This window comes from Lathamus discolor, chromosome 5 (genome assembly GCF_037157495.1).
Source record: "Lathamus discolor isolate bLatDis1 chromosome 5, bLatDis1.hap1, whole genome shotgun sequence".
Taxonomy (NCBI): domain Eukaryota; kingdom Metazoa; phylum Chordata; class Aves; order Psittaciformes; family Psittacidae; genus Lathamus; species Lathamus discolor.
The window spans coordinates 50,720,754-50,737,916 of NC_088888.1; the positions used below are offsets into that span (position 1 = coordinate 50,720,754).

General features: G+C 36.0%; 1 protein-coding gene across 3 annotated transcripts in view; it reads left to right on the forward strand.

Moving 5' to 3' along the window:
- Positions 1-275: 275 nt before the first annotated feature.
- Positions 276-17,163, forward strand: part of HBS1L (HBS1 like translational GTPase) — a 56,036-nt gene continuing 39,148 nt past the window's right edge. For 2 of the 3 annotated variants that reach the window (XM_065680824.1, XM_065680823.1), the window contains exons 1-4: positions 276-431; positions 3,700-3,765; positions 5,830-5,967; positions 7,379-7,573. In XM_065680824.1, the coding sequence (XP_065536896.1) occupies positions 389-431; positions 3,700-3,765; positions 5,830-5,967; positions 7,379-7,573 (442 nt within the window). In that variant the 5' untranslated portion in view covers positions 276-388. Of the gene's footprint in view, positions 432-3,699; positions 3,766-5,829; positions 5,968-7,378; positions 7,574-8,240; positions 11,236-17,163 lie in introns of those variants that run through there. The other variant, XM_065680825.1, reaches the window with a different exon arrangement.

The following is a 17,163-nucleotide window of genomic DNA, read 5'->3' on the forward strand; positions in this document are numbered from 1 at the left end:
CCGGAAGCTGCCGCGCGGCTGCCCTTCCCTCGCGGTATCAGCGGAGGCCGCAGGCGGGCTGCCTGGGCCGCGGTGAGGGGCGCAGAGCCCGCGGTGGCCGACTCAGCCAGGCCAGGCCAACCCATGTGCGCCCAATGCTGACATGAAACCCTGCCCACGGCAGGGGCAGAATGCGGACAACTCCAAACAACCACCACACTTCACCCCCCGCCACCGGCGGATTAGACGCCGCAAACACCGCGCATGCGCAGAAGCGCGACTACGTGTTATATGCGCCTGCGCGGAAGTGTTCCGCCAGGCCCGCCGAACATCGACATGGCGCCCTAGGTCTGCCGTGCTATCGCTTCCGCGGGCGAGCCAGGCGGCCGCCGCAGCCGCCGCAACTATCATGTCCCGGCACAGGAACGTCCGAGGTTATAACTACGACGAAGGTAGTGGCGAACAGGAGCAGGTGGCAGAACTGCGGGGCACCGCCGGCCCCTTCGCGCTCCCCCTATCTCTTGCCTGCACCCTTTCCTCCGGCGGGCTTTTCCGCCCCGCTGGGTGTGCGGCAGTGCCTGTTGGATGTGGCGGGGCCCACACGAGTGGAGGGGACGGCGCGGGGGGCTGTTAAGGGCGGTGGGAGGGGAGAGGCATCTCCTCCTCTCCCCGGGGGTTGGATGAGGCTCCGTGCGAGGCCTCGCCCCATCTTTTCTCCCTCCACCCCCCATCTCCCCCCCGCTGGGCCCGTTTCCTCCCGCCTGAGCGGCGCGCTTCCGCTGCCCTTCGGGGCTGCATCCTGCGGCCGGGGCTCCGGGAGCTCCCAGGCGGGGAAAGCGCGGCCTTGGCGCGCAGGCCGAGCCACGGTGGGGGTTACCTGCGTTGTCTCAAGCTGGCCGCTTTCACAGGTGTCAATGTAATTGAACCCGCCCTTCTTCAGTCTTGTGAAGCTTAAAAGTTTGTATTACCAGTCTCACTGCAGCAAGTTGTTGCTGGTGATCAGCCACAATAATAGATCAGAAGCAACAGCTGTTACTTGTAGAATAAATGTAGTTGTAAAAAGTGGAGTTGAGCATCTCGGGATGAACCTGTTTTTCAGACGCTTTGCTGCCATTTTATACTAACTTGAATGGAATGAATGTGGTCTTTTGTAAAATCTTGGCTGGTACCTGTAGTACTGCAGCTTTCTCTGTGTCTTCTCCATTAACTTCAGCAGACTGTAAATGGCATCCCTTTTTCTCAAAGGTTCTATTTTGTGTTGGCTTGGACTGTGGGAAAATGGACGCACTTCCAGTTGATACTGGTATTTAAAATCTTTGGTATGGGAGCAGCTGTTTTGTTGCCTCACTTTGTCAGATTATATAAAAAATTGCGACAAATACTTTTGCCTGCCTTTGGTCTGTTGCTGTTTAGTGAACACTTGTAGTAGCACAAATTTGGTTTTGCATCATGATCATGGAGGTTTTTTGGGAAGTCATGTAAATCCATGTGAGCCGTGACATCTGTGTGGCTTACCTTGCAGGTTTTACTAGTGCAATTTTACCTAATACAGGCAAAATTTTAGACGAGACTGGAGGTGTTGCTGCTTGATTCTTTCATCCTTTAGATATTGTTTTCATCACAAATTGGTGAAAATCTTGATTTCAGCTGAATCTCTGTCGTCTGTGAAGTAGCATGCCCAGTCATTAATTAGAACCTCTTTTAATGAGGTTGCTGAGATACATAGTAATTTGCTGTAGCCAAATAAGGCTTAAATTGCTGTTTGAAAATTTTACTGTTGCATTACATATCAGGTTTAATTGGAAGTGTGTATAGGTGTGGTCTTTATACATAGACCTTATGCTACTTTTGTAGTCACATATGATCATTTCTGTCCCAAATGAAGTACACTTTTTTCCTTTTTTTTTTTTTTCCTTATTTAATATAATACCATAAATTCTTCTTATGCCTCTTACAATTCTGTAATACTTCTGGCACAATTATTTACCTGGTTTCAAAAAGAAATATTTGCAGTACTTTTTTGTCTTCTTTCATAGGAAGCCTTTTAAGGCCTAAAACCTTGTGGACTTCATTTGACTTGTATTCTATTTCTGCCCTCTCCTTTTGAAGTATTGTGATCAGAACTGAATGTTGATACTCCAGTTGAGAGTATATTGTTGATACAGCTGTTGATACTGTGGAATGCTTCTGCAGCTTCTGGTCTGTTCTCTGTAACTTCTGCCATTTCGTTAGTAATTATTTTTGTGGTCAGTGCAAGCCAAGCTATTTTCATGGAGGTGTGTCTTTTTCTTAGTCTAGAAGTCAAAACAATGTGGGATATACAAATGATGAGATAATGCACACTGACAAGACTTCCCTTGATTTCACTTACTACTAACTGTGAATGTTAGCCATTCACACAAGTCATCTTGGAATTCCCCTTGACATTCTCCAAGTATTCACCAATTTATAAAAAGTGCTCTTAACCTTGAAAAAAATGTATAGCTCTTCTCTAGACTTTATAGATTAATTGGCCCAAGCATGGAACCAGGAGACAATTGTGTCCTTTTAAACATGATCAAAAGATAGATAACAGCACTTTTCTTTTTAAGACAAACAATCAAACCAAGCCTTTAATATGTTTTCTTTATCCTGTGATACTTAATTTCCAAAGTAGCTTCCTGTGTCTTTTACCAAACTTTCACACACTTGTGCCAGCCCTTTTAGCTACTGCCTTTGGTTGACATTTTTTTTAAAATTAGTTAATTATGGAGTAAAGTTTACTTTGACATAAATTAATCTTTAATGCCCAAAATGCCAAGCGTTTTGTAGATGGATATACAGTGTTTGTAATGTCCCGGGTTTGTAAGTTGGTAGCAGAGTGCAGATATTTTTATTAGCTGGTAGCTGCTTTTTTTCCTCTGACTTTTTTAAACCAACAGACAGTGCATGTTATTTGTGAAACTGGCAAGTGTATACAATAACATCTTTAAAAATAGTTCATTACTTTTTTTCCATATATTTCGTTATTACTTGATGAAAATGATAAATTTCAAGATTTACAGAATACTAGGATTGTTTGGGGGGGGGGATAGCTTGCTTTTTCTTTGTGTTTCCTGATAACTGATTCCTGTTTGTTTTTTTTTTTTTTTTTTAATAGGGGAAGTATATGACTATATTTAAGTAACTCTATAAGAATCTTGCTTATTGGCTGAAACGATTTTGCATATTCAAAGAGAATTGTGAAATGTGTTTTTGTTTTGCTGAACTTGAGTTGAAAGGTAGATAGCTGTGATGATAGACCAGAGAAGCTGAGAGTAGAAATGTTGATCCTGAGCTGTTGGAGTAGATCGTATTTGAGCTATATGTGGTTAAGACTGACTTGACTGCTTGAGAGGTCAAGCAAAAATGTCAAGAGAAGTGCCATGGATAAAGATGTGCGGAACTGTAGAAACTCGTTTGGACTGTAAGGGCAGCCTCCCAAGGGAGATGCTGCAGGAGGAGGTGTGAAGTATGGCACCTCTTGAAAATTTTCAGTTTTCCTAACGCATAAAATGTTGAATGTTAAAATTCTATTATTGTAACTTAGAATCTCTTAGCTAGGTAAGTAAACAGTTCTTAATGGCACTTGTGGAATACTGGAGATACGTAATTTCTTAAAACCTTGTGTAAAAACTATGCTTAGAATTATTAAGTATTTATAAATTGTGCCGACTAACCTTACTTTTCTGCTTCATATAGATTTTGAAGATGATGATGTGTATGGCCAATCTGTAGAAGATGATTATTGCATTTCTCCTTCAACAGGTTAGTTCAGATGGTTACATATAAACGTTGTCCACTGATTCTTACTCTGATTTTTATTTCCAGAATAAAACAATATTTAAAAGCTGATGAAACTTTTGGAAGAGGCTAGCTGCTATAATCCTGTTAAAGTCAGTTAGTGCTAGGTACTGTTGCAATTTTGGAAATCACATTAGACAACTGGGCACATCTTCAATCGTACAAGTGTATTATCTTGGATGGTCAGAAGGTAACTGGTAATGTAAAGATCTGGTTTATTGGAATGCGTTGATAGTCTTGAATCATTTGTATCTTTTAAAATTATTAGTAGGATCTAGCTGTGTTCAAGAGTTATGGTTCTGCACCTGGTAGTCAATGTCTTAATGGAGTCTTTTTGGATTATTGGATGGTCATAATGTAGTTGGTAATGTAAAGATCTGTTTTATTGTAATGTGTTGATAGTCTTGAAACGTGTCTTTTAAAATTATTAGTAGGATCTAGCTGCGTTTAAGAGTTATGGTTCTGCACCTGGTAATTGAGGTCTTTTGCACAATGGAGTCTTTTTAGATTATTGGATGCAGCGCTAGTCCTCATGCAAGATCACGTGAAGCTAATAAGCCTTCCGGCATTTGAAGTGTTGTAGAATAGGTATAAAAATAGTGATGCTGTGTGCTCAGGTAAGATGTAATTAGAGTGGCTTAACCCAGCTGAATTCTGACTACAGCCATTAGGTTGTGTTATCCAGCCGAATCTGTGGCAAGATTATCCCTTAAGAGTTTCCATAGATTTGGTGGCAGTGTTTATAGATCTCAGTAGGCCCTGAAAATACTATGGCTGATTTTGTGAAGCTGTACTACTGCAGGTAAGTCGGCTGGATCTAAATCCACTGAGACTGTGATGTAGTCTGTGACTAGGCCACAGCTACTTATGTTAATTAGGTCTTCAAAAATCAGTTCCCCTGTCATCCTATTGATTTTAGATAGGCAAATCTAGGTAGGTATTTTTATTATTTGTAGTAACATTCCCCAAAAGATTGTCTTGCATTCAAATTCTAAATTTAATTGCTAGAGGTTTTCAGATATTTTCTGAGTGTTAGCCTTGGTTTTGTGATAAAAATGTGCAACATATTTACTTTTTACTCAAGGATAAACTGCTAAATTGCAAAACTAATTCTTGTTTGTGCACAGTAATTTTCCTAAGAAATCTTTTTACTTATGCTTCATTTATAAATTAATCTGATGTAGATTGTATGGCAATCTATTAATAGTTTCTTCAGTTATGGAGATTGAATATGAACTTGTATGTGTATGGGAAACAGTTGCTAAGGCTATACTACTTCTGAATATACATATGCTTTCAGTAGGTATTTCGGAGCTGGGGAGAATATTACATATCATAAAGAAATTTGTTTGCATTATACTTTGTACAGTTCTGAGGGTATGTAATAAGTGGGGCTCATGTGCAGCAAGAAGTTTACCTATATATACCTTAATGTGTTGCTAAATCATAATGAAATTATGAATGTATTTAAAGTTTAGTGTGAATATACATTTTAACTCATGGGCTATATTTATAATGAAATTCCAAGAAGAGAAGAATGTGTTCAGCTCCATTAAATTGTTACTGTAATTTCACAATGCTGTGCTGTAAAAGCAACATTATTTTCAGGCCTTTTTTTTTTTTTTTTTTTTACTTGTAACTGAGGTAGAAAAGAATAGTTGTGGAGGAGAGATCTCAAGATGTTTGGCCACAGGTGGTAATTTACTATAGGAAATACTGTTTTTCAAACCTGGAGTATTTTAATTTGCTGGAATACTGAACTTTGCAGAATTGCTGCATTACATGCATACAAGGATATTGTCTAGCCTGTGGTTTCACTGTGATAATGACATATATTCTGTTATGAACTACTGTATGCTCTGTGCATTCTGTCAGGTAGTGGTCATACAGTAGTGTCCCTTTCTTCCCCCCAGAAATACTGCAAAAGGTCAGCACCCTAAGTTTTTTTCCTTTTAGGTATGATTTGTTTTTAAAGGAAGAAAAAAGATTTGACTTCTTTTATAATACTTTGTTTTTTACCTAATGCAGCAGCTCAGTTTATTTACTCCAGACGAGACAAACCAGTGACATTTGCTGAGCCATTAGAAGAAGAATATGGCTATGAAGGTACAGATGATACTGCTGATTATTTTACATCCAGTCATCAACTGACTGAAGTTGATAGAGGTAATTATAGAAAATAAGTAATTGTCAGAACAATGTATTTTGTGAATTCAGGACTAACTAAGAATAGTCTTAGTGTAAATGTTTGTTACTTGACTGACACTACTCACAATTTTGTAATCTTGTAGAATAACACTCTTCATGAGCATAGCTTCAGTGCTGATTATTCAAGTTCATAACTATTTTTTGTATGCTCCTTGTAACTTAGTTGCATAAATTGAAATATGTTCCTAGTTGGAAATAATGAAAATTGATAGGAAAATCGGAGATAAGAACAGCTGTACTGGCTCAGGCCAAGCATCCATATAGTTCAAGGTCTTGATTCTGCAAATGGATGCTTAGGGAAGAGTATTAGAATATTTGTAGAATAATCAGTTCCTTGTGTTGCATTCCAAATTATAGTGATTAGCAGTATTTGAGATGTTTTTGAAGTCATGAATTTCTTCGAAACAGTAGCCAATATCTGTATCATCTATAATCTTTTCTTACCCGGTTTTGAATTCATTAGACTTTGGTTTCTATTCAGTCCTGCAGCCATAAACTCTACATAATAAGCGGAGTTCTGATCTGTGGTTTTGAATTCCCTTAGCAAAGTTCTTTAAACATCACTGTCTTTGAGGAGGTGTTCAAATAAAAAAAATCTGTAGTTGTCTTCCTGTTCTTCAGTTCCTGTTTTCTAAAATCTGAACTGGCAGGAACTGTAATATTCAGGAATATTTTGTTCTCTTGTGTTTGCGTGTCTGACCAGCACACTACTTTCAGTGAATGTCAGCTTGGTGAATTTTCAGTCTCTTGTGCAGCAAGTCAAGATTTACAAAACTTACCTTAGTCAAGGCTTATACTAGTTGCAGAAATATCCTCCATAGAAAATTGATTTTATCGGCCAAAAATGTATTACAGTTGTTGGAAAGGTGAAGATTGTAGATGGTTTCAGACCTGGTGTGTTGTTCTGGAGTTTTTAGTTGTTGAAGCCTGGGGCCTGTAAAAATGCTGTTTTACTTTAGGTGTTCATTATAGCATCTGTAAACCCTTAAAATGTGCTTTTCATTCGGATTCCTTGTTGACTTCCTGAATTACTTTGGGTAATTTTAAGGTGATTATTTGTGTAGTGAAAATAGCTAGTTTTACAACATCAAAGTATGTCAATATTGAGACTTCATATACTAATAAATAATAGTGAAATATTCCATATAGCAATATCTGAAATGAGTCAAATATTTTGCAGGGCTTGGGGGCAAAGTTTATTATGGCAATAAGTGAGATTGAAATTAATTTCTAAAGGTTTTATCTTTTACTGTGATAATTTTCTCCAATTTTTGTTTATCAGATGTGTGGTGCTAGTGGTTAGGCCACTTAAGACTTTATTTTTTTTTTTTTTTTGGTGCAGCTTATAACAGTAATATGTCTCTTTTAGCCCGTCTTAATTCATGCCTTGATCAAATGAGAGAAGTTTTGGCAGAGTCTGTACCAGAGCAAGCAATGGTGCAAGCAGTACTGGATAGTAAATTTGATGTACAGAAGGCTTTGGATCTTGTGCTTTCACAAGGCAGTAAGCAACATGTGAAGACCAAGAATGAGGACACTTTGATTGTAGGAAAGAAGACAAAAGGTATACTTCTATTTAATTGTTTACATTCAAGACGATTCATTTCTATGTACAGTTTAATTTTGGCTTACAAGCTCTGAGGATGTGTTACTGTATGAGTCATTTATTAGAAAAATTAAAAAGACCAATTTACTCTCCTGTTCCTATATTCTAAATAACATGTAAAAGAAACAGTTTCTCTTCTTGAGTTAGAAGGCAAGATTACACCTTAGCATCAGCTTAAATTCAAACTGCAGCCATCTGTAGTTCACAGTGAATTTCTGATTTATAATATATGACTTAACTGAATTAATAGATGTCCTGCATGTTGGACAATGTCTTCAAGATTTATGTACTTCAGTTACTTGTTTGTGAACTGACATACCCAATACCTTCCTTTTTTTGCTAGTGTTTATGCAGTAGCTTATTTTGATTTATGCTTAAACCTTCGTCATCTTTACTGTCATTGTTTGCTGATTCTCAAACTTTCTTAGATACCTCTATTCATTTCGGTAGATACCTGTAGTTTAATTGTAAAACATTGCATATATTTGGGTAACACTTAGTAATTAAATGCCTTTTCATGTTTCTTCTTGATTTCTTTTTTGTTGCTGCTGTCAATGGTAAAAACAACGGATATTTCATTGTGACTGCATTTCCATCTGAAAATTATTGGCTATTGTAAGGTAAGGAGACTTACTTTGTTGTCCAGAAATGTGTATGGATACAGACAGTTTCTTTTGTGCAGTAGAAAATGTTGCCGACAACACCAACAAACCTGGTTTTGGAAACTTGGCAAGCAGAAGTGGTTCAACTTGTTACTCTTTAATTACAAATGACAAAATGCTGCTTAATGCTGAAAAATCCAATATAACTTCACCTGAAAAGAAAGGATTGAAATCCTCTTCACTTGTTCTTTCATCTTCTTTGAGTGATGATTTGTGTAAAGGATCATTTTGTGAACCTGTGAATAAACAGGCAGAGAATCAACTACCAGAAAGTGTTAATGCATTAAGTTTGATTCCTGACAGTGAAGATGTTTACTTTAGCATAGGAAGTGACATAGCTGGAAATTCTTCCTTTAAGGAGTTGGAATGCAAGGAAACACAAGACCTGAAATCCTTGCTAATGCAGAATGTGGTTTGTGATTCTATGAGTCCTCTTGTTTCCTCAAATACTTCTGATTGTAAAAGCAGTGCAAGTTTTTACAGTCACCCATGTTTAACAAATACTTTAGGAAAATTGATTCTTGATAATGAAGTCAGTGATAGTGAAAATAGAAAGAATGAACTTTTTGAAAATTTTTCTTCAGTTGTGCGAAGTAGAAAACAAGAAGGCTCCTCGTCAGACATGGCTGCTTTGCCAGTGTTAAGGTCTGGAAATACATCATTGGCTGACTTACTTCAGGAGCACCAAGAAAGCAGTGCTAGCCACTGTTACTCTTTGGCTGACCTTTATACCCAGTCAACAGCAAATCTCAGTGATAGGAAATTGGGAACCTCACCATTATCACAACTAGTAAGTCAACCCCAGACTTCAGGTGGGATGCCAGAGTTAACAGGATCTTTGTCTTCTCTAACTCTCTGTCAAGATTCTCCGCTAAAGGAGGTTGCGAATTTGTCACTTTCGGATTTAATAGCAGAGACTATTGAAGTAGATAAAACTCAACAAAGGACGGACTTCTCCATGCTCAATGTTACTGAATTAAGGCCCTCTAAAAGAACCAACATTGATTTAAGTGTCCTTTTAAAAAATGCAGAAGTATCTGCAGAACAAAATGTGGTAGAACAGTCAAATGTCTTAAGCCCTGAAATTAAACTTTTAAAAGAAAACCAAGGAAAATGTTCTGCCTTTGCCAAAACAAATAAAAAACCCAAAAGAGCGCTTACTTCTGAGGGGCAGGATTTGTCACTTTCCTGGGTGAAGGCACTGCGTGCAAGACCTTCAGCTTTTGCTTTAACCTTATGTCTCCGTTACCCTCCAAAAGGTTATAAGCGGCGCACAATTGGTGTGCATAAAGCTTTCCTATACAGTAGACAAGTAAAAGATGTAAAACCCAAGGAAACTGGTCCTTTAATTGCTATAACACCATTTGACTTCAAATCTGCATCTCCTGATGATATTGTGAAAGCTCACCAAAAAAGAGCTTTTACAAGAGAATACTAAAAAAAAAAAAAACCCAAACCTGAAATCAGTGTTTATATCTTGGCATATTAAAAAAAAAATTTCTAATCCACAATGAGGTTTTTTAGTTTTTTTAATTGACATATTGTAGTTTTCACTGTTTGGTAGCAAATTTGTGTGTAAACTTTGCACTGATTATTTGTCGAATTTTCACTGACAATGTTTTTAACTTTGGCAAAGTCTTGAATTTCAGTATATACATATTGCATGTACAAAATCCTATAAACACTTTAAGACTTCTTGAAACATCTTTCTAGGTATTGATGATGCAGTTCATTGGCAAGAACACGGAATTATTATTTTGTAAAGTAATTTAGTTTTGCTACATGGTGTATAGGTTGGGGAGTGGGAACCTTGTTTTATATTACAACTTTTAGTAAATGTTCTTAAAGTTAGATTTTCTGATAAGGTATGTAACTAAATTGCCAGTCTTTGTAATTGATATTTCCAGTCAATGTAATTGTTCTCTTCTATCTGTATTCTGATTACAGTATTGCAACAAAAATGTGTTTAGTTTTTGAGACTCACTAACCTCAGGTTTTGACAGTTTTAATTGTGGTAGGACATATACAGCTCTTGATAGGACCAAACTTGTAGGGAAGCAAGCAATTAAAATTGTGTGCACTTCCCATCAGCTCTCAAAATGTGATATTCAGAATTTTGAACCAGCTGTTTTGTAGGTACATACATGCTGCATGTATTTAATTTGAAGTTTCACTAGGATTCCATGGTTTATTCTCAGCCTTTCAGGAAGGTATTGGAATAAAAATGCTTTCAACTCTAGCATGAGAGTCTTTACTCAGTGGAAAAAAAAAAAAAAGAGGCAAACCATAAGTGCTGTTTGTGTCTGTAACTTGTCTGTTTTGGAGAAAGCTTTCTTCAGTAATGGAAATATGTTTTTTCCTACTGTTTGCGCCCATTGCTGTTACTTTGAATCTTTAGCTGGAAGATCAGAACTGGGACATTCTGCACTTTTTTTTTAACCTGATAATTACCAGATTCTGGTGCCCTTGTTTGTCAGATTAGTACCTGCATGTATATTTCAACTTTGCTTTTAGTACACATTACTACTTTTGATATATTTCCAGTGTGTCATTATTTTAGATTCTGAACAGCAATAAGTACAATAAATATACTGCTGCAATTGGAAAAACACATTTGTTCATATACTGCCATACACTTACTCATGCTAAACTTGGCAGCTAGTATGGAACAGTAGATAACATTTTCATCTAGTTTTAATCTAATTTTTGTCAAGCATGTTATATCAAAAAGAAGACAACAACTTTAGGTTTATTCCTGACTTCAGGTTGCACTGCAGTTTAGTTTTTAAATAAAAATAAAACATGTTCCAGTGCTCTCAGGTACATATTTTGTGTTCTGTATATTTTGCTTGTTTGTCTAGTTGTTATTGTTGTCATTTAGGACTATGAGCAGTGTGACCTCTGACCTCTTGAATGAAATTAATGTTTCTTGCTAATAAAAGTTTTATATAATGAGAAGTGCTGCAATGTTTATGTTCTAGTAGACACATTAATCTAGTAATTTGTTACCTATTTTGAGTGCCTTAAAGCATTGAAGTGTAAATAATACAATTCTGTGTGTGTATTATGATATGATAACTTCATAAGCAGGAGCATAACTGATTTATTTCCTCAGAAGATTCCCTATACAAGTCTGACATACTTTTTTTTATTAATTAGCTTTAATAACAAATTCTGGTTTTCGAACAACATGAAACACTTTTCAGCAATCAGTTTCTCTGTAGTTAGTCCGGATACTAACTTTCCGCTGCTTGGAAATCCAGGTCTGTTTTTCTCACTGAGGTAAAATCTCCTATGTGGAGAGTTCACTAAAGTTCAGTTTTCCCAAAATTTCTTCTAGTAGAGAAATTCTAACTTTTAGAAGTAAAATATTAATGCAGAGTTTGGCGTCATCATTCCTGGTGCATTTTTAGGTAGTTTGGTTTTCTTATGTTCCAGATACTCTTAAATCCCCAATTAATTGTAGATAGAGATTTTTAATACATGCGGGCTTTTTCCCTCTTAATCTTCTTTTTTATGCTTGTTGAACTTCCCTTTGGTTTGGTCTGTTTTCTAATTCTTCTGCCTGCTCTTCTTTGCATAAAACCTGTTAGCATTTTTAATAATTTTAGAGCCTGAACTGGACATACACCTAAATGTACGTCTATGGTTTCCACTGCCAGGTATGTACAGGTAGTAGGTGGCAATGTATAGTACTAGGGCCTCAGTTTTGCCATAGGTTTCATGCAGATTGAAGTTCAAACAAGTGACTGAAACCACAGTGCATCAGCATTATGTATTTATCGTGGGTCTTACTGTGGGATTAATACCCTAATAAACAACTTTGGATCTTGTTAGGTAGCTAGATTTTAATGTTAAAATACATTTTCATTTGCATTTGTTTCCCTGTTTTTGGTCATGAAGAAGCAATACATGCTGTTTGGTGTAAAAGCAGTAGGGGAAGGTTTTTTCTTTTGTTCGTAACCCTTAGTCCTTGAATTAGTACAAACCTGCAGGCTGAATGCTGCAGAAGATGCCTAAGTGGTGGATAAACCTGAATTCCAGTTAACTTTTAGTGGAGATTATTTATTTCCATGCTCTGAATATTTTACAGATTTGTTTTTATAGACAAAATTTAATATGTCACTTTATTTGCTTTTTAATTGAAACTGGTATTTTAATAATTTCCTTAGTTATTCCTTAATTTCCTTACTGAGAACCAGGTTTGTGTCATCACAGGTTTAATTGTCTTAGAATGCTGCATAATATAAGACATTTTTGTGCATCAAGTCTGGCCTTTGCACTGAAATGTTTCTGCCTAATGGATGTTAGAATTCTTGTTTACTAAATCTGCTTATTTTATGCTAAACACAGTGCGCTTATTTTATTGGTGTATAACTTCCCCCACAATTTTGCAGCTACTGTGTATCTTTGTGTAATACGGGTTGTGTTATTTGTTTTGGAATTCACACATTAACATTGCAAATTGCTTGTGTCTGTGTTTGCATATAGACATCAAAAAGATGTTAAACTACGTAGACATACTAAATCTGGTATTCAGACTGTATACCCTTAAGGTATTTTGTACATTACATTTATTTTGTACATAATTTTTAAGTGGCTGCTGAGTATCTTTAATACAGAATTGACTTCTGGACATTGCTTTATGTACTGAAATAAAATACATATTCTTAAAGGACTGACTTAGTTATAATTCCTTGTTAACTTACCTGATAGAAATAGAATTGTTACTGAGTGTTCTGTAATGATCGTATCTACTGTGGAAGAAGGCTCCAGTTCTTCTCTAGGTTTGCGCAGGTGTACTTCTTTCCTGGGAAGATTCCTTTGGAAAAATTAAGGCAAAGAGTGGCATCTACCAGTGTGTCTTCAGATACCATATTAAGGTTCCAGTTTGCTTTTGGTTAGGTGTGGGTTTCTCAGTATTTTTTCAGATTATTTTGATAGCAGGTTTTTGAACCTAATTTGGATCATAAAAAGAAAACCGCAGCTGTCTAAAGTTAGTTCTCAAGCCTTACGTTACAGCAGAAATTAGAGCAACTGGAACTGATTTCTTAAAATCAGCATTCTTAAAATATCTCTAAATACCTGTAAATACCTGTTCCATTTTTCTCTCTTAGATTTCCTTTTTCTAGCTGATTTCTATATGAACTTGTTTTGGGAAACCAGGGCAAATTGAAAGTCGAAGTATGAGAAGAGTAGGAAAATAACAACTCCCACTGGGATATCAAAAATGGCTGATGCTTTGTACCCTTTGGGATGTGACTAAACATAATTACACTTAGTGGTTTTTTAATTACAATAGGAAATGTCTTGAAGAGTATAGAATGTTAGGAGCATGAGCTTCAAATTTAAAAAACCCAGTGGGGTTAAAACTTCACATACCTGCTTTTTACTTTTAAGTCAGGAGAAAAAAAGAATAATCTCTCATTGAGTTATTCAGACAATTTCCAGCATCTTAAGCTTAGAGGTAGCAAGCTACATGAATTTCTGGAACTGTTGAGCAATAATATTTTAAGATCTTGTTTCTAGGAGACTAAATGCTGCAGGAAGGTAGTCTTAGCAATTTTGTGCTTTGCCCTATTTCCTCTAACCGTGTCCTTCAGAGATATTTTTCAATAATCAGCAATTTCTGAAAATTTAAACATACATAGAAAGTTAAAGAATCAAACGAATAGCTATACAAACTCAAAAATTAATATCTATACAAAAGATTTGTGTGAAGGTAGGATACAGATTGTCTTTAGAAAATTTATATAGTTTATTACAGTGCCTTTATTCAAGGGCAGCAGTTTATAATTATGCACACAACTATTCACCTCTTTCAAATCTAAAGTGCTCAGCTTTTCGAAGTTGTTTAAAATGTTTTTTTATATTAAACATTGATTATGAATTGTAATTTGGTGGAAAAAACAAAGCAAAATTTCCGTCACACTGTAGTTTATGCAGTAAAAATAAACTTGATGAAGTGCTGAAAGGAGATGCTTATTTGCTTTTTGATTCCCGTGGAAATTGAATTGAATTTTTATGGATAACGTATCTATTTTTGGTGTGTGCGAAGTGTAGACAGCTGATAAACTCTTATGCAGATTTTGTGTTGAGTTCACTGTGTACATACTACTGTGCAGCTGATGAGGAAATGTCATTAGTCCAAGTTATCTAAACTTTTTTTGAAAACTAGTGTGTTGAGTCTGCACTAGAAAAAAATACAATGAAACAAAAATCAAAGCCAGTGGTGATTGATTTGTTTCTTGAAGCAAGCTCTCTTTCTTCCCAGACTGTCTTCAAGCAGTTCTATGGGAATAGGTCTCTCTTTTAGTATTGCTATACCGTACAGCCAGTTGCTCCTTTGTGCAGACTGTTGAAGTATGAATTTTTGCTAAGTAAAAGCTAATTGCAGTTTGTGATTTCAGCTGATTGTTGAGAGAAACAATTCTTATGACATGGTTCATAGGTTTCTGTGTCTATGTCATCATGAAAGGGTTCTTTATCTGTTTTGTGGACATGTGACTTAAAAATGGTCCATTAAAATCAATTATCACTGACTAATGAGGTATCTCTGGTTTGTTGGCCAGTTAATTGTTTTGGGTGCTTACTGTTAGTAGGGTTCCTTAGAAAATAGCACGTTGCCCTTCTTTACAGCTTTCTGGTGATAAAATGACCAGAGGTGACTAGAACCATAAAATAGTTGTCTGCAGAGTTGAAAATGATACATTTTGAAAGAGAACTAATGAACCATTTGTTAAGAATTACAGACTTATAAAGGCGTAGTGAAAATTGTCTTACTCATTATAATGAGAATATGGAGATTTTAGAGAAGAGTTGCCTGTGAAGTATGTACTCATCATCATGTCAGTGTATGGAGGTAATAACTAATGAAGGTGGTAATTATTTTAATATTTTATCTGGGTGTTTTGAGTCTTTCTGTCCATAAAGAATATATGTATATATCTATATCTATATATATGTGTTGTTTTCTTTTTTAATTCAAGTGGTGTCAGAAGTTCTTGGCACATGTAGTGTTTCTTAGGCATCCTTTGCTTCTGTCTCAGTAGTGGGTATTAGTGATGTTAAGAGATTGCAATTTGAAATACACTATTGTAATAAGTTTGCTTTCATTATAGTCAAGAGGAGTAAGGATTTTTATTTGATGAAATTTAGATAATAGTTATGGGTTCTCTGGGAAAACTTTCTTAAAGTTCAGATTTCTGGACTATGTTTTATGTAAAAAATGGTACCCTCTCTGTCAAAAGGCTCTGCATTCTGTGCATATTCATTTCATTTCTGCTTTTTCTGACTAAACTACATTTTAATTTTTTTTTGCCCCTGTTAGTGTTGGAAAACAAATACAGATACTGCTGAGTGAGATAGATTCTGTTCCATTTCAGGCACCATTAAAGGAATTGTTAACCACTTTATGACACTTAGATTTTTGATTTTAGTGAAGTATGAGTGAGAAGGAGGTCAGATGTCTGTAAATGTGCAGTCCTTGCAGGAAATAAAAAATACTGTGAACTGAGCATATTTGATTATTGTTGGGGTAGGAAGGAATTTAGTCTTTTTTTAGATGAAATCATCCCTGTAGTTGAGCTATTTTTGCTATTTTGTTAATATGGTAATTTCTCAGGAGTAGCATCAAGAGCAGGACCTTTTTTAGGGCTATATATATAAATATTTAGTAAGAAACAAGCTTCGCAGTAAAGAGTCAAAATTGAAATAAAGGCACGGGAAGTTGAAAAGCCTTACTCATGTTAAGCCAGATAATCTAGAAATAAAGTGCAGGTCTCAAGCTTAAGTCTAGTTCTCTAAATATTGGACTATACTACTATGCTTGCAGCTGTTAATAGGGAAGCAGTTATTTCTTCACCGGAATTAATTTTTGATTTATGATTTTTATTAATCTGTATGTATTCAGGTTTTTGATGCAGCTATTGAGACAGTGTGGGCAGTTTCAAGAATACAAGCTGCAAGTAAAATTAGTAGATGCTTAGCTAGCATTTTGCTCGTATTGTTTATATTTCAAGTTTCTAGAATTATTCTTTTGCCTCTCCTGCATAAATATCTTCCTTTATTTTTGCTTTACATCAGTGACAGATAAGCAAAAATCACACAAACATTACTACAGTGTTACTTAATGTAATTAGCTTTTTCTTTTCATTCAGCTGAATGCAGCAAGGTTTGGTTTTAGTTCAGAATGCCTGTGCTAACTTTAATGTATTATTTTGTAAATACTTGCTAATAATTATGAGAGCCCCTTGTACTTAATAGAGCTCAGATATAGCATGTATTCAGTCTGTGACAAAGAGAATGTGTTCTTTACTGAATGGAAATGTTTGAAATCTCACATGACAGATGATATATCTGAAATCATGGAAAATAATGAATTTAAGACTTCTGTGTTTTATGTAAGAAAAATATATACACAGACCTCGAAGTTACTGAATCTTGGCACTGAGGTACTGTGTGGGTTTTAGAAAGGAAGTGGCTTATTTCAGGGAAAAATGTGTCACCAGCAATGAAAAGCTTTCTAAAATCCTTTGAGATACCTTTTTTGAAGATTCTCCTCATACATACTGTACACCTACACTGGAAAAAGTGACACTCCATTTTTTTTCTGAGCTTTCTTTTATGGACCTTTAACATGAGTTTGATTTACCTTTTTTTTTTTTTTCCCTGACAAAATGTAAACCTATACAAAGTCCATAATTTTCATAGTTGACTATATAATATATGAAAGTTAGGTGTTTAGAAGCTGAGAGAGCTTAGATCAAACTAAAAATGATTGTGTCCTTCATAGAACTTTGGGATTCCAGAAGAACAAGAAATACTTGGGAAACAGTAGTTGCGCTTCTTCTTACAATGACCTTCTATCTCAGTCCCTTCAAGTCA